Source organism: Humulus lupulus, chromosome 5 (genome assembly GCF_963169125.1).
Source record: "Humulus lupulus chromosome 5, drHumLupu1.1, whole genome shotgun sequence".
Taxonomy (NCBI): domain Eukaryota; kingdom Viridiplantae; phylum Streptophyta; class Magnoliopsida; order Rosales; family Cannabaceae; genus Humulus; species Humulus lupulus.
This window is the reverse complement of record NC_084797.1, coordinates 76,615,020-76,632,929: the sequence shown is the minus strand read 5'-3', so window position 1 is coordinate 76,632,929 and position 17,910 is coordinate 76,615,020. Positions and strand designations below refer to the sequence as shown.

The following is a 17,910-nucleotide window of genomic DNA, read 5'->3' as shown; positions in this document are numbered from 1 at the left end:
AGAACGTTTAATATATACATTGGGATCCCAAACATATAATTTAGAGGTCTATTACAAGAAAATATTTACAACAGGCCGATCTAGGCTGCAAAACAAGGTTTAACCCTAGTTCCTCTTCCAACCCTCGACTGTGGTGGTCGAGCAGCCGCATATGTACACATCGTCACCTAAGCTCTCCAGCTCAAGGATGGTCCAACTTTCTTTTGCCTTTACCTGCACCACATAGCACCCGTGAGCCGAAGCCCAGCAAGAAAACTTAATATGCTCATGATCAGTAATAACATGTCATCAAATCATAAGGCACACGCCTAGCAAATATAGCCCTAATCAAGCAGGCAAATGAGTTCACGTAATGTTGAGTATAACACATCAACCAATGATCATAATAATCATCCAGGGCTTTTAGCCCCAAATAGAAGAGTGACAGTTGTAATAGTCATTGAGGCGGGTTCCGTTCCCAGTAGCCATGTGACGATAGGGTCACCGGGCTTTATAGATAAGTGATCATTTCACTAGCTTAAACATGATAGGTGCATGATGACTAGTCACCAACATAACCTTCCTCATGACCATAGAGTCACAACCATGGAACACTGTTCCCTGGCCATGTGACAAGCAGTCACCTAGGCCTTAGGCCCTGGCTCTGAGTAACTAGTTTAGACTAGTCAAGTGATTATAAGTTTCATCGACCTTAGGGTCGGTCCAGCATTAATGCCTTAGAGTAATTCAATGCTGATATCGATTAGATCTAATCTTTAATCGACCCTGCGTTCATGACGCTATGCCATTCTCAACTCTTAGGTCTGTGATACTCGACCAGTGCCGACCCTGACTAGTCAGTGCCATACACAAGTAAGCAATGCTACCAAACAAATATCATATGTCAAATATCCGAATACAGGGCATTCAACATGCTTACTCAATAATTACTAGCACAATTGGGATCATGCATAAACACAGAGGCTCAAGCTCTGAACAATCTCATATTCAATATACATAGCATGCCTTAATCATATGTTTCTCGTGCATACATTTAAACATCCAACATGCATCAAGAATAGCCATGCATGTCACATATACACAGGGTGCAGTTTTCTTACCTCTGGTTCGAGCGAGAATTAGAACAAGAACGACCCTTGAGAACGATCGATCCTTTAATCCTTTAGCGGTCACCTAGTCATAACCAAATACAATCTCCGATTAATGAAAATCAACAAAGATAAGGTCTTAACCTAAACCCCACTCTCGGGACCCCGAAATGTACCCACACGGTGAGTAGATTCGATCCCGGGCCTTAAGGATTGAAACCTCGAGCCAAAAACCCTTAAAACCACCCAAAATGGGGTTCTGAAGAAACAGGGTAGCGCTACAGCGCTGCTCAATAGCGCCCCAGCGCTATACTCAGAACCTTAAACCATCCAAACAAATCCTGTGTAGCGCTATAGTGCCCTCTGATGGGCACTATAGCGCTACCCTCAGCCAGACACTCCCCTGAAATCTCTTCCTTCGACTCCTTCAATTCCAACTCAATTTCAATGCTTCCAAACCCCATTTTTGATGCTAAATGAACCCAAAAACCATCCTCACATGTCCTAGGCACCACAACCCCAAGAACCCTAGCCAAAACTCCAATCAATTCCCTAACTTTCCAACTCAAGAACCAGCTGAAACTTAACTTGGAAAACAAAGCAAAAACAAGAGTTCTAATGGCTAGAAACTCACCTCAATCTCAGCAGCACGCCCTCTTCAATGGTGGAGCATAACCCTAGCTTATCCTAACTTGGTTCCTTGACTTGATTCCTCAAAAGAAAGCTTGAAAATTCAAAGAGAAATAGGGGGGCGGGGGGGAAATGATGTACGGGAGAATGTGATTTTGGTGCTCTGTTTTGAGAAGGTTTCTACAGCTTACTAAGCTTATATGGCTGATGTAACGCCCTACTTCCTTAGAGCCGTTACCAAGTGAGTTTTAAAAAAAAACTTTGTGCAATTAACTCGCTAACCGAGGTTTTTAAAACAAAAGTGTGACTAAGCAAAAGTTAAGGCTGTAATCTTTTGAAAATGCTTTACTTCATTGAAAACTTCAAGTATCTATTATTTGGGATCCCAAAATAAGGTTTGCAAAATGTTTTACAACTTAAAATAAGTTTACAGTTGATTGACTATCAAATTACAGGTTAATACAGCCATTTAGAAAATGCCCCCAACCAAAGCAGTCGGGCAGGCCAAACATGTACGCGCCGCTTCATGCTCTCCATACTCATGGCTGGTTGACTATATATCTTTGCCCTTACCTGCAACACAGAGCACCCGTGAGCCGAAGCCCAGCAAGAAAACTCAAACAACACATATCATATGCATATTATATAATCAATCTATCAGATAATCCAAGTAGTCCATTAGACTAAACAAACACTCCACGTGCTAGGTGTTACTCCCGGCCCCGCTGCCGTTCGCGGCTCCCTTGCTGTTCTCGGCTCATTTGCCGTTCTCGGCACCTTTGCCGTTCTCGACTCATTTTCCGTTCTCGACACCTTTGCCGCTCTCGGCTCATTTGCCGTTCTCGGCACCTTTGCCATTCTCGCTACTATAATCACATATAGTATAATTCAAATAACATTCAAACATATAACAATTCAATCAAAACTATACCATAATCATGTAATACAATTTAGGGCCGTGCCCTGCATTAACACTATGGGTCCATGCCATGTCCTACGGGTGCTACAGTTTTCTTACTTGTATCCCGAGCTTCACAGTGCACCAAAGTCATGAACACGGTCCTCAAGCACGAGCCTCTCCGAAACCCTCAAGTGGAGAATCCACCCTTTAAGCTTCTTTGATTCATCTCCTAACTCCCACTTCAGCCCCTTCTACTCTTCTTCTTCTTCTTCTTGCCCTAGCTTTTCATCTAGCTTTTCTTCTCTCTCTTTTTTTTTTTTAACAAAACCATAATATGACTAAGCCTAAACCGTGTACCCCAATATCCCAGCTAAAATTTGTCTAAGCCCCCTGCCAAATGACCATTTTACCCCTCCTAATAATCCTTTCCTAACTAAACCTTCAAGGGCACTCTAGTCCTTTCACTTCTATTTCAATTCTACCATTTTCCATCTAAACTTGTTACTCAAAGCAGTTACAAATGGTTACCCAGGTTACTCAATCACCAATAACTATAACCACTAGTTCTCAACTCAACCATGAAATTCCCAAAGTACCCCCCTAGGCTCCTCCCGAGCTGGGTATAAAAATCCCGTTGTGACCTTTTAAGTTAACTAGCTCTCTAGGACCGTCTCGGCACGTGCATCACACTAATAACACCACACTCACGTGGTATAAATCACATAATACAATTATCACATATATGCCCTTAGTGGGCTAAAATTACCAATTTACCCCTATCATACAAACGGGGTCCACATGCATATTTATTTCACCTAAACATGCATACTAACCACATATTCATTAAATTCACATACATTAATGCAGTATAACAATTATTGCGCTCCAAGCACACTAATCAAGGCTCCAAGCCTTATTAGCAAATTAGGTCGTTACAGCCGAACCAATCCTTTAGGATGAAAAGACCTAAATGCCCTCAAGTCTAAAATAAACTTTAACAGCCACCAAAGGCAAAACCGTCATTTCGCACCTATTTCGTTAATCACAATTAACACCCTCCAATTCCCGCTATTCTTAATATTCTTCAACACCAATAATCCATATCCCATTACCCTTTAATTCCCGGTAATGTTCTAATCATTAAAATCACCCCGAGACTCATCCCGACCCCCGAACTTAATCCCGTTATGACCAGACCGAACACTTGCACTTCATGATCGTCTCATGTCGAAAGGCTCGAACAAATCCACATTTAATGTGGTACCATTCATAGCTCACTCACATGCACGAAAGTACACAATTATGCCATCAACATGCCAAATTACCAAAATGCCCTTATAGTTATAAATACACCCATATGCATGCATTTATCATCATATAATAATATAATTCACATAAACATGCATATGATCACTTAATAACATCATAAATCAATTATGGCCCTCCCGGCCTCCTAATCAAGGTCCTAAACCTTATTAGGGATTTTGGAGCATTACAATTTTTTTTGATATTTATTATAATTATTCAAACAGTCAATTATAAAGAAATGTATTTTTCTTCAATTCCAAATAATATGTCTTATCACATGCTTTTAGGGCACCGACCCTAACAACACACTTATATAAAGGACACTAAAAAGAAAACGAAAATAAAGGGCATATGCCTTATTTGTATAATAAATATAGAAACTAATCCTAATACAATATTCGAATTCAATCCCTCAAAATATTCGAATTTCCTTGGCTGTATTATTCTAGAACTTGAAGCATGTTGAAGCATCTCTGTTGAACATGTGGGCCTTGTTCCATGAGCCTACACGAATTGGCTTGAGCCCAAATCTTTTGCATGAGCACGCTCAATGCATCCTTGAATCTCTTTGCTCTTGCTCTTATTATTGGACTAAGTGGTACTTCAAGCATGTCCACACTCCATTTGGTAGCCATATTTCCATCACCCTCCGAAACTTTTTTGTGCACTCTGATATCCCCTAAAGTACCTTTTTTAACCAAAAAGTATAATTTTTAAATGCCTACAAAAAAATTCAAATTCCACAACTTCATTATGTGAAACTGATAAGGTTTTGTACCATTTTGAGCAAAACCTTTCTCGTGATGTATTTAACCAATCTTCACATATATTGTACAACCACATTCTAGACAACAATGTCAGTGTCACGCGACGCACTACTCGTTTCCAAGGGTGTTGTTGATCTTCTGACATCCCGTTTTGTCAGTTGTACAAAGAGGACACCCATGTTTCAAGGTAGCCGACACTTGTATCAGAGGTACGTGAGTATGTATGGTTGGGTGGTCCCTACATTCCTAGAGCAAACACGTGGACATGGCCTCCTTATAGGGTGCTTTTTGGGTTCCAATGACCATGTGACTTGGTCGGACTCCGCCCTTTGGACTTCTTTCCAAAGTTGGAGGTCTCAAGGCTCTATAAAGGTCCTCAGAATCTTGGTGAAACTCTAACAAGTTACTTGTCTCTGGACTTGACATGTATTGAGGAGGTCATGTGTTAGGAAATGTAGTCGCACATGTTCAGTTACTTGAAAAGTATGAGTAACAAATACTATTTTTAATTAAAAATGAGACTGATAAATCCATATAAAAATTACATCTAAACTTTATGAAATCATATTTTAAAAATTAAGAACTTTTATCATAATTTTTAATCAAAATTTTAGAGTATGGTGTCTAATATCATATGAGGTTGCATTGTTAGCCGTTTGTATATGTAAGTATGAATATTGAATTGGTAGAATATGCAACATGACATCTGAGTTGGTGTTGGAAACCTTAGCAATACTCAAAATTTTAAAATCCTACTGAAAATACGTTCTGGTTGTTGGGGTTAGGTGTGGACTAATAATACATTTACCGTGGATGTTCAGACAGAATTTATTGACACTAACAATTGTAGCTTTATTAATCTTTTGCAAAAAAAAAAAAAATAGCTTTATTTATATTTAACATTAAAATACGGAATCCCAAAAGAAAACCATTCCCCCAGCCCCCCCTCATGTTTTCTTTCATTGCGAAATAACGTGAGCGAGCTACTACTACTACTTCGTTATTGGCCTGAGCTTTTGTTTGCGTAGCTTACTCCACTGGATTTTTTTTTTTTGAATAAAATATTGATGGAGGGAATTGAATGGAGCGAGTACGAGCGGCGCGTGGTTGACACGGTCAAATGGTGCCAAGAACGGAACGAAAGCCCTCTGGTTTGGTCGATGGAGATGGGGAAGTGGGCGACCCAGGTTCCCAGCCCGGACTTGGGTCAAGTTTTGGTCTCCCATCTTTGTTTTCAGAACAACACCCCTTCTCTCTGGAAGTTTCTCGAAGGAGCCATGTCCTCTGGCCTCCTCTTCCCTCTTCAAGCTCTCTCTCTTCTCTCTGCCAGGTTTCTTTCTCAGTTCTTTGTCAAGTATCCAATTATATGATCATGTTTCCGTTGTTCTCATTCTATTGTGAGTTAATGTGTTGATGATTGATGAAATGGCTCTGTTTTACTCTATTCGTTGTGACCCAGATGTTTTCTTGTTTGTTTTACAGTATAATTCCTCACCGACGTTCTCAACCAGAGGCTTATAGTCTTTATCTTGAACTTCTAAGCCGATACGCTCTTTCTTTCAATCCAGTCGTATCAGATGTCTCCAGACAAAAGTTAGTATCATATTTGATGAAATTCTTCCTCTCTTCTTCCGTTTTTTTTGGGGGTTTGTGCACGACTTTCTTCAGAATTTTGTTTGGTTGTTTCGTTTCATTTCGTTTTGTTTGTCAAGTTTTGTTTATTAATCCTATTTAGCTCATCTTCTCTTTCGCACGACTTTCGTCAGAATTTTGAAATACGGTGTCAATAAGGCTTTGTTTGGCGTTCTCCGTTTCTAGTTGTTTTGTTCAAATTGAAGAAATTGATGTAATGCCTGCCAAAATTCAGTGCATTGCAATCATAATTCGCTTTGATACTGAAATAATTTTCTTTTTTGCTTTTTAACAGGATTATAAATTCTGTTGATCGTGCTCTTAAGCTCTCTCAGATATATGATATTCGTGTCTTGGAGCTTGGACATGTGATTGTGTTATTCTTTTTCAGTATTATCATTGGTTTGATTGATAGTGTATTGGATGATTGGGGATTACTACAGACTTCTCTAGAAAGACCAAGTTTAGCATTTGGAAATACTAATAGCAAAGATATGGACATAGATTCCAAACAGAGTTACAATTTACCAAGAAAAGAACATCACGAGGAGATGAGAACCAAGAATTCCTTCATGGCCTTGGAGGTACTGGGGAAATTAACAGAAAGCAGCAAATCTTTGCTTCTACTTCGACTTATTCATTTGAATATGTAAGCATGCCTTTCTTTACAATTAAAGCCTTCATTTCTATTTTCTTTCTTTTCTTTTATTTTGTGATTCGAGATTCAATTTTGTGGAAGTTTATTTTGCTCTTTTCAACATGAACTCATATGACAGTTAACATTGGCCATTTCCATTGCCTAATTGTGATATAAAAAATTTAAGCAGAAAGTCTTTGCCAATGCATTATGCACAAAATCAGGGACATTGTGAAGAAAATAGTAATATAATTTCGATATTTAATAAACTTAAAAGATAGAGTGTGTGTGTATTCTTGGCATGGACAGTTATATTATATGGAATAAAACAGCAAATAATTTTACAAAATTTCATCTCACTTTTCTAATAATCCCCAAGGACAAGTTATGAGAAAAAAAATTCTGGTAGTCTTCATCAAACAACAGTATAACATGCTTACCCTATATAAATTGTTAAGGACAATTTACAAAACAGACAATGGAAATTATATAATTGAAAATTGATCGTCATAGCATACAAAGTGTAAAAGGTTAGTTATATAATCTAAAATTATTTGTCGTTAGTTAGCATTATATAGTAGCGGTTGAAGCTAGCTAGTATACTACCTGAGTTCAGTTGGAAAGCATAATGAAATGCTACTCAGACTGAGACTTCTCAGTCATGACTATGTTTTATACTTAAAATGCAGAAAATGACTTTTGATGCCCATCAGGAAAACTGATTTTTATCTTCTTTCCCTTATTTTTTTCCTTTTTATAGGCCTGAAAAATTCAATGGCCTCCTGTGTAGTCTACAGCTTTTTAAAGCCCATCATTTGGCATCTTCAGATTTGAACCCTGCTATGCAATTGTTGGCAAGATTTTCTTCTAACATTGAGAGAGTTATGGCTTTTGTTCCCCGCTTAGACAAGCGCCAGCTCATTGGAATGCTTGTTGATAATGGACCATGTAAACCAGTTTCTCAGTACAATTTTGAATCTGCTTTTTCTGCTTGCTGGGTTCCTTTAGATATTTACATGGAAAATGTAATGGATGGAAAACAACTTGTCAAATCTGCTATTGATGTGATTGCAGGTATAGCTTTAATTGTAAGGAATTTATTTCTTCGCCACTTCACTGCCTTAAAATGTATAATGCACTAGTTTGTAAGATAGAAGAACATCCTATTTACTATCCTATAATTTCGATGGGTCTCTGCAGAAGTACTTATAACACTCCAAATACTTAACCAGGCGACATGGCAAGAAGCTTTTCTTGCGCTCTGGCTTTCAGCCCTTCGGCTTGTCCAACGAGTTGAGATTAATTTTTCTTAATCTGTCTGTTCTTCAAAAGAGTAAAGGTAGTAAATTGAGCTAATACTTGCTTTTGCTCCATTCTTTAATTCAGGAACGTGATCCTCTAGAAGGTCCAGTTCCCCACCTTGAGGCCCGTCTTTGTATCCTTTTGTCCATTGTCCCGCTGGCAATTGCTAAGGTTTTGGAGGATGAGAATCAAGTGTATTCATCCTATGCTCTTGGAAATACTATGTCTGCATATGAGACTAGTTATGATTACAATATCAATGAGAAGGCTCGTGCTCTAAGGAAACATGGATTGATTTCCTCACTCCAGGTTCTTGGACAGTTTTCTGGCCTCTTATGCCCTCCTGCTTCAGTTGTTAATGCAGCTAACCTTGCAGCTGCAAAAGCTGCTAGCTTTGTTCATAATTCAAAAAATGAAAAAGGTTCAGGTTATGGCAATCATGCTCAGGGCCTTGTGAAAGCAGGTCCGTTTTGCAGTGTATATTCACTTCAAAAAATTTACTACATACCAATGGGGTGTTGAGAATTAATGTGCAATAAGTCCTAATGCTTCTCAGGTGGAAACATGAGACACCTTATTGTTGAGGCTTGCATTGCAAGAAATTTAATTGATGCATCAGCATATTTTTGGCCATGTTATGTTGCTGCATCAGCTAACACACCATCTGATCCATCACCCAATCAAAAGTCTCCTTGGTCAACATTTATGGAAGGAGCGTCATTGAGTGGTTCCTTGATCAGTTCCCTTGTTGCTACTCCTGCTTCAAGGTACAACTAAAATTAATTGTCAGTGTAGTTGTAAACAAGCAACCTAATGCTCATTTGTTTTCTTTTTGCTACCTATTTTCAAGTTTACAAGAGATAGAGAAGTTGTATCATATTGCAGTAAATGGATCAGAGGAAGAGAAGTCAGCAGCATCTAAGATACTATGTGGTGCATCTTTGAGAGTTGGATGGAACATTCAGGTAATATAATAATACAGTAATATCATAACATTCTTGTTTTGTTCTTATCAAGAACATAATAGTGTAGTGTTTCTCAGTGCATGGTATCAGAACATGTGTCAGCCACTTGATTTTAAGCCTCAATAAAAATAGTTATGTAGTGTTGGATTGGAGCTTTGATGGTTATTTGTGGCTGCGGCTGAAAATTGATACCTCTATAACTTTTGTTGCAAGATAGAAGCTCTCATGTGATTCATTATCAATTACCACTGATGTAGAAAATATTAAATGGAGCAAAAAGTGGTATATTTTTTCCTTTTTGATTTCTGTCGAAAATACATGTAATTTCAACCTTGTTTTGCGCTTTACAATTTTTTAGCTCCCTAGTTAAACTCATTTTTATTCGTATATGTAGCAAACTACAATAGTGTTTCTTTTAAAGAGATACCACAGGAATTAAAAGCCCCTTTCATCATATATAGTCTCAAGTACAAGTCATGTGTTCATTCCTTCAATATATTGCCCAACAATAGAATTTTGAAATCAGATTTTTCCTCATTTCCTAATGAGATTGTTGCTGGCACTACAGCTATGGTCACAAGAATTTCTTAGTTGTGCACATTGTTGGTATCTTCACACTTACATTTTTCCTGGTCCAAAACGATAGTCTAAAGTAACACAATAATTCCTCCCTGTTCTGTTTTCATCCTCTCAAAATTTCGAGTACGGGCACTTCTTGAGGCCCAGCGCACATTTGCTTCATAATGCTGGAAAGAAACTCTTGAAATAACATTTTTTACCAGAATTTTTTTTTAATAGAATACATCACTTCTTGTAGTATGTGTATCACTTCATGCTGAAGTCACTACTTTTGGATGTTGCACATACTTTATTTGGTAGATGATAGTTTTATGAAAGCCATCATGGTTGATGCTTGAATGTATGTTGAAAAAGATTTTCAACTAAATTACAGACCTTCCAACTCCTCTTTAAAAAGCTTTCATTCCTGAAAATTGGTCACTTTTTGGCAGGAACATGTTGTGCGCTTTGTCGTCAAGCTCCTTTCTCCTCCAGCACCTCTTAATTATAGTGGGCCAAGAAGTCACCTGGTTGATCATATGTCGATGCTGTATGCTATCCTTAAAGAGGCTTCCTTGATTGATACTGTTCACATACTTTCTTTGCACGGTGTGGTAAGAAATGTAATCTTGATCATTATGTTGGGCCCCCAAAATATTTTGTTTTCCTGTGGAGATTAAAGTCTGTAGTTAGGTCCATTAGTGACTACTCTTTAAATCCACACCGTGGCTTTCTATCTGTTGGTGCATATGTTTCTGGAACTCTAATTCTGCATTAAGGCCATGTATGAAACAAATCATATTGATTTTTTTTTAATATAGCATGTTGACGATTGGACTCTTGGGAATTCTGATAGATTCATATTTTTCATACTCATACAGGTCCCTGAAATTGCTGCTTCTTTAGTACCACTCTGTGAGGTTTTTGGATCACTTGAACCTACATCTAGAAACAAGTCAAGCAAGGGTGATGAGCCCAATGTTTATATGATATTTTCTTTAGCATTCCTCTTTCTTCTTCGTTTGTGGAAATTCTATAGACCCCCTCTTGAGCAGTGTATTACAGATCATGCAAGAGCATTTAGAGGTGAGCTTACTCTGGAGTATCTTTTGTTATTGCGTAATAGCCGCAGTGCATCTTTTCAGTATGAAACAAACAGCAATCCGGATCATATTGGATGCATCTCCGATAAAGCAATTTACATTGATTCCTATCCCAAATTACGATCTTGGTATTGTCAAAACAAATCATGTGTAGCGTCAACACTTTCGGGCCTTTCTAGTGAAAGCCCTGTTCATGAAGTTTCTAATAAGATCTTAAACATGGTGTATTCCAAAATGACTATAACTGGATCATCAAGCAGTGGCTCCCCTGCAAGTACTGGAGAAGATACAATGCAGAGACCCATGCTTCCTGCTTGGGAGGTATTAGAGGCCATTCCTTTTGTTCTTGAGGCAATTTTAACTGCTTGTGCCCATGGAAGGCTTTCTTCTCGTAACTTGACAATAGGTAAGTTGGATGGCTGCTTTATTGGTTTTCTAGTCTTTTTTGGTTTTGCTTTTCCTGTTCAATAGATTGATTTATGGCTTCTTGAATTTCTACAGGTCTGAGAGACCTTGTTGACTTTCTGCCTGCATCTCTTGCTACTATTATCAGTTACTTCTCTGCAGAAATTACTCGTGGTATATGGAAATCAGTTCCAATGAATGGAACAGATTGGCCAAGTCCACAAGCTATCCTACTAACAGTTGAGAGTGAAATTAAAGAAATACTTGCTGCTGTTGGTGTCAACATTCAAACATGTTCATACGGTAATTATTTCTTATGAGTTTCTTTAATACTATTGTCTCTATGTATCACTTTAGTATCAATGCTCCAGGCACATGAAAACACCGTTTTATTGATGAAAGCTGAATAGGAGGAATTTAGCCTCTATTTGGAACTTTGATTTTAGGAGGAAAAAAAATATATAAAATCCAAGTGATTCTACTCTCCCTTGTTTGGATTCAAACAAAAAAAAAAGAGAGAATTGTTTGGGAAAAGTTGGTTCAATCTAATGTAATTTTATAGTATTGAGATCTTTTACAAATAGATTAGAAAGAGAAAAGCTTACAAATAAAATTTTAGGAACACATTATGTTTCGTAATCTTTTTCCTTAGCAAAATTCTTGTTTCAAGCAAAGCCCTACGGAAGAAGAATTCCAATACATGTTGAGTAAAGTGAAAACTTATGTAGCCAACCTTTAAAGCTTCATGTCTTCATCTCAAGTATGTTATCCAAGTATTATGAATAGATGCAGAAGATACAATCTGGACTACTTGAACTTTTTAAAAATATTTGGTGTATTACTTTTGTCCCTAGAAATTTCCAAGTCTGCCTTTTTAGCACATACGCAAACAGATGCAACATTCTATATTATGACAGGCAAACATGACATGAAACTTCAAGTAACTTAACATTTCTATTAAGATTCCTTTTTATAAGGTACAGATCTGTTAAATTTTTTAGGTTTTCTGTGTCTAACCCTCAAACTTGTCTTTAGGCGGTGTGCTCTTTAATCTGTCAGAATTAATCGATCCTAAAAATATAAATAAATAAGGATCGGTATTTGAAGTGAAATCCAAGAACACTACACGCAATTGAAAGCTAAATACACTCAATCTCACACACTTTGTTTTTTTCACTCATTAAGGTACATCTAAATACTCCAATTTTTCACATTAGATGTAGATGGGTACTGAAATTATGGTCAAAATATCTAAAATAAATCTTTATGCAATTTTAAATAATGAAAAAAATTTAGTTTAAATTAAAATTACTTTATGTTCTTAATATTTGAATAAAAAAAATGCATTTATAATTATATGTCCTGGCTTCTATTACATTGCAGAGGCTTCACAGATAGTGCTTCCACTACCCATGGCTGCTCTTGTGAGTTTAACCATTACTTTTAAGCTTGACAAAAGTCTCGAGTATATCCATGCTGTTGCTGGGCCAGCCTTGGAGAATTGTAGCTCAAGTTGCCCTTGGCCTAGCATTCCCGTAATAGGTTGTCTTTGGGCCCAAAAGATCCGTCGCTGGCATGACTTCATTGTCGTTTCATGCTCTCGCTCTGTTTTTAGACAAAACAAAGAAGCTGTTGCCCAACTACTTCGAAGTTGTTTCACTGCATTTCTTGGATCGCAGCTTTCTGCAACCCCATCACTGTCCAATCAAAGCAGTGTGAATGGTCTATTAGGATTTACTATCTCTGCTTGTAGCATTTATCCTTTTGTAGCTCCTGGATTTCTTTACCTTCGCTCTTGTCAGACGATACAAAATGTCCAATATGTGAACGGTGTAATTGTAGGGCTTGTTGCAGAGTATGCTCAGAAATTATCTGTGAGATGGGAACGTAAAGAATACCCTCGCTTGAAGTTTAGTCAAGCATCTCTTTGCCTGGCCACTGCAAAGGCAAAGGAGGTGGCTACTCTTGGCGCAAGTCTCTTATGTATTGCTGGTGGGTTTCAGCTGGTCCAAGAACTTTACACTGAAACTATCCCAACCTGGTTACTATCATCAAGTGAAGCGGAATCAAAACAGGGGCAAGTGAGTGCTGTTTCCTGCGTGGTGGAGGGCTATGCCATGGCATATCTCTTGATTCTTTCAGGCTCCATCATGTGGGGCGTACAAGCCAAACAGCCAAATTGGTTATTTACAAGAAGGGCACGCATTGTTGAGATCCACATGGACTTTCTGGCTGGCGTATTGGATGGGAACATATCACTGGGGTGTCATCCCGCTACTTGGAAAGCTTATGTTTCTTGCTTAGTGGGTTTAATGGTGAAGTTTGCTCCGGCTTGGATTCATGGAATGAAGCCAAAAACCTTGAGGACATTGGCTAGTGGCCTGAGAGGGTGGCATGAATGCGAGCTGGCTTTATCTCTTCTTGAAAGAGGTGGGACTGCAGTCATGGGATCAGCAGCTGATTTAGTAAGTGCTACTAGGTGACTTTTATTTTGGAAAAAAAATTGTAATCTCAATTAAATTACTAAATGTAGTGTAGAGTTGTTTTGGTTGTTCTCAGTGTTGAGGATCCGAGTTCAAATTGATTTTTAAATAATAATATAATAGACAAATTTTTTTCTTCCCGAATTATAGTGATTGTAAAATCTTGGCTACCGAATTTTTTTGCTTGGCACGAACAATGTAAACAGTTAAAGGCAGTTAAAAAAATAATTTTTTATTAATTAATTTATTTTAAATTAGAAAAAATAAATAACAATTATTTTAAAAATTAATAAAAAATTATTTTTAAATTTCTTAAACTAAATGAAATGAATCCAATAAATAAAAAATCAATCAACATAAATATTTTTTAATCCAAATTTATCTTAAAAAAAAAGAGGAAATTGCATTTTATATGTGAATTTTAATAGAGTGCAAAAATATGGTTTTTTTTTCAAGAAAAGTTCATCTATGACTTTTTTTTAAGAATTTTCAGTTTTATGGGTTTATTTTATCATATTTTTGTGTAAAAGTTGGTTTATGCCATAGTTTTACTCTTAATCAAGTTTTATTAATTTGGAAGGGTATGTTTGTAATTTTATTGTTATTTTTTTTAGTTTATTTGTTTTTTTTATATTGTTTGTATATTATTAATTTTATATTAAATTTTTCTTTAGTTGTTTTGCAATTTTTTTTTCTTTTATTTTTGTAATATGAATTGTGTTTAAAATTATTTTTTATTTATTATAAACATTTTTTTCCTTTTTTTTAGATTGTACGTTTCTTTTTCCAAATCCTGGTTAAGGTAACCAGTTACTTGATTGATCTTTGACAGTTTTGTAAAAAAAAAATCCTAGAGCTAGGTTAAATAACATGTACTAGGAATGGTAACCAGTTATCCTGAGAGGAGTAACTTTCTGCCATAAGAGAGGCAACCAGTTACCATAAGAGGGGTGACGGGTTACTCATATTAAATATGCAAATAAACATCAAATTTGAAGGAAAAAGAAGAAGAATACTTTCATTAAAAAAAGAAGAAGAAGTAACTATGATTTTAGTAACATACGTAACTAATTACTATAAAGAACTCATAAATATACACACACATTAGAATGTGAAGGTAACCAGTTACACCTAGAAATATACACACAAAGAATGTGAAGGTAACTAGTTATCCCCAGAAAGAACGGGAAGATAACCAGTTACCACAGATCTGTAGATAGAAAAAAAATCTTAATTACCCCATTTCCCTTCTCTCCCATCTTCTTCATATAATTTTTTTTTCTAGATTTGAATGTTTCCATCAGGGTAACTAGTTACCCGTCCACATTTTCATATTTTTATTGGTTTTCTTTCCAATTTTTGGTGTTCCTATAAATGTTATAGTAAAAAGAAAATGCTGAAAAAATTGATTTGAATTTTTTTATATATAGTGGAAAAAAATATAAAAAAATTACAATAATAAAAGATAATAAATTAAAAAAATAGTAAAATAATTATGTAATGTTAAAATATGTGTGAAAAAAGGGGAAAAAAAAGAAAATGGAATGAGAAAAGAATAAGTGCAAAAAATGAAAAAAAAAATAAAGGAAAAAAACTTAGGAAAGAAAACTAAAAAATATGAAAAAAAAAAAAAAAAAAGAAATTATGAAGGAAAAAAAAACAAATGAATGAATAAAAATGAAAAGAAGAATAAGAAAAATAATGGAAAAATGGAAAGAAAAAAAATATGAATTAAAAATTGGTAGTAAAAAATGAAAAAAAGAAAGAAAGAAAAAAATCTCATATGTGTGAAAAAAGAAAAAAAATGGAAGGAGAAAATAATAAATACAAAATGAAGAAAAAATAGAAGGAAAAAAAAAGAAACAATACAAATGAGAAAAAAAAATAGATAAATAAATAAAAATGAGATAAAAGAAGAAGAAGAAGAATGAAAAAATGCAAAGAAAAAAAAAGCTAGAAAAAAATTGGTAGAGAAAAAAAAGAAAAGGGAAAAAATGGAACAAAAAATAACTAAGGAAAAAAAAAAGAAAAAATAATTAAAAATGAATGAAAAAATAAAAAATTGAATAAAATAAAATAAAATAACCTTCAAAATAAAAGAAAATATAACTATGATAAAAAATATGGTATTGCCATATTTTAGTTAGCTACTAATTGTGTTTCTCATACTTTAATTTTTTCTTTAACAAATTTTCCCATACAAATTATAAAATGTTATAAATATTATATATGAATATCAATAATAATGAAGAATCACTACGTTAGCCAAATTATTATATCAACATTAATTCTTGATTGTATTCAGAGCAGTTACCCGATTTCCTTAGGACTTATGTATTTGTATAAATATGAGTCATTCCCCTATTGAAATTACACACAAGAGTACCTCTCTCTTTTCATCTCTTTATTTCTCTGTCAATTTCTTTTCTTTATATTTTACATTTCAGTATTCTTAATAGTTTTATAACACGTTATTAGCACGATTCTCTAACTACCATTGTTTGTAGGTTCAAAATATTATCACGGCTCTCTAGCCATAATCATTCCTTGAATCTGAACTTGAAGATTCAATCTTCAGCCGCCATCATATGTTGATATCAAAAATCATCATCAAAACTCTAGTCAGCATATTTTATTGAGGTAAAAATATTTTGTTGCAAAATTATGTTTATTTCATTATCATATTATATATTTTGATAAGACTTGTATATATATGAGTTGCTATTTTACCATTGTGATTGTATGAGATAGTTTAATAACTTATTATCGTAAATATGACTATATTTATATATGTGTTAATATTATATCACATGTTTGATATTGATTTCACTATAGTATTTATTTTATAATTATGTTCTCATTAGAAATTGTAAACTCCCATGGAAAATTGAAAAGAAAAAAATTTATTTATTATAGATACTTAATAAGATCTTGCATATATCCTAGAGATTATGCAAATTGAAAATGATATTCATTATTATAATTATTTATTAAGGTATATGTGTTATTTAATAATATTGAAAAAGAAATATAATTGCTAAAGAGTTGTTATATTTTAGCTAAATTCTTTGAAGTGGATATTTCACATATTTGTTAATTATACAACATTATATGAACACAATTAAAGAACATTGAAATTTATTATGATTGATGCGGTTGGTGATTGATTTTTTTTAAGTCCCAAAATTTTTAAGAAAATTGCATCAAAATATTAAAATATGAAATAATGATGAACAAGATTGAAAAATAAATATGAAGAGAATAAACTAATTCAGGTGTAACTACCTTTGATATTGCCTTGGATGTGTGTTTATTGTACAATAAAGAAGTGAACATGTATATCAATTTTGTTGTAAATTTAAATGTTATTCCCTGGAGAGAATGATAGAAAGTAAATTTCATTTTAAAGAGTATTGGTATTATTAGTCATGTTGTTATATATGCAATATTTCTTGCGAGAAGCAAGTATGGTATTTTCAATGTTATTCCTTAAAGTGAATGATTCATTACTTATGTCAATTATTCATTGCACATTCCTAGAAGTGAATGTCTAAATTATTAGTATTATAGTGAACTTTGTCATTGATCAAAATGTAATTTATAATTACATTCCTCAAAGTGTTATAAAGTCACAAAGATTATTTAAAAATGTTCTTGATGAACCTGAACACAATTGCTAGCTAAAGTGAAACATATTTTATGTACCATTAGTACAATTTCTATATAATTGTGAATGTGACAAAAAATGACTTATAATATGTATCGGTCGTACATTTAATTACATAATATATCAAGTCATAAGAATAAAGAATGATTTATTTCATTAATAAATTTAACCACTTGTTGGAAAGAAATGAGAAAGAAAAATAAGTGATATATTCATATTATGATTAAACCTATTTGGCTACAACAAACATGATTATTATCATTGCGTATTAACTTGAATGAATGATAAAGTTTTTTATATTTGAAAAATAATCGTGCTTTTAAGCAAGCACACCATTTGATAGAGAAAATTGTTAAATATAATGTTGTTGAACATAACATATTACAAAAATCAAATGGAGAAATCCGATTCTTGAAGAATCAATCTTATTATATGTTTTGAAGGATATTAAAATTATTTAATTA

The 17,910-nt window shown here is 34.6% G+C and overlaps 1 protein-coding gene across 1 annotated transcript; it reads left to right on the top strand.

Annotated features, from left to right (window-relative positions):
• Positions 1-5,614: 5,614 nt before the first annotated feature.
• LOC133777455 (mediator of RNA polymerase II transcription subunit 33A-like) lies at positions 5,615-13,915 on the top strand. The gene is made up of 12 exons (XM_062217052.1): positions 5,615-6,024; positions 6,177-6,287; positions 6,622-6,975; positions 7,724-8,037; positions 8,164-8,255; positions 8,350-8,728; positions 8,822-9,032; positions 9,116-9,230; positions 10,241-10,402; positions 10,670-11,297; positions 11,393-11,599; positions 12,680-13,915. The coding sequence occupies exons 1-12, from the start codon at positions 5,762-5,764 to the stop codon at positions 13,777-13,779; spliced, it is 3,936 nt and encodes a 1,311-aa protein (XP_062073036.1). The 5' UTR covers positions 5,615-5,761; the 3' UTR covers positions 13,780-13,915.
• Positions 13,916-17,910: the final 3,995 nt, after the last annotated feature.

What these genes read in the sequence shown, in the direction of transcription:
- LOC133777455 (XM_062217052.1), top strand. Translation starts at nt 5,762, where the DNA reads ATGGAGGGAATTGAATGGAGCGAGTACGAGCGGCGCGTGGTTGACACG. An exon ending in GAGTTGGATGGAACATTCAG is followed by an intron (nt 9,231 to 10,240) that starts GTAATATAATAA and finishes ACTTTTTGGCAG; the next exon opens with GAACATGTTGTGCGCTTTGT. An exon ending in CATTCAAACATGTTCATACG is followed by an intron (nt 11,600 to 12,679) that starts GTAATTATTTCT and finishes ATTACATTGCAG; the next exon opens with AGGCTTCACAGATAGTGCTT.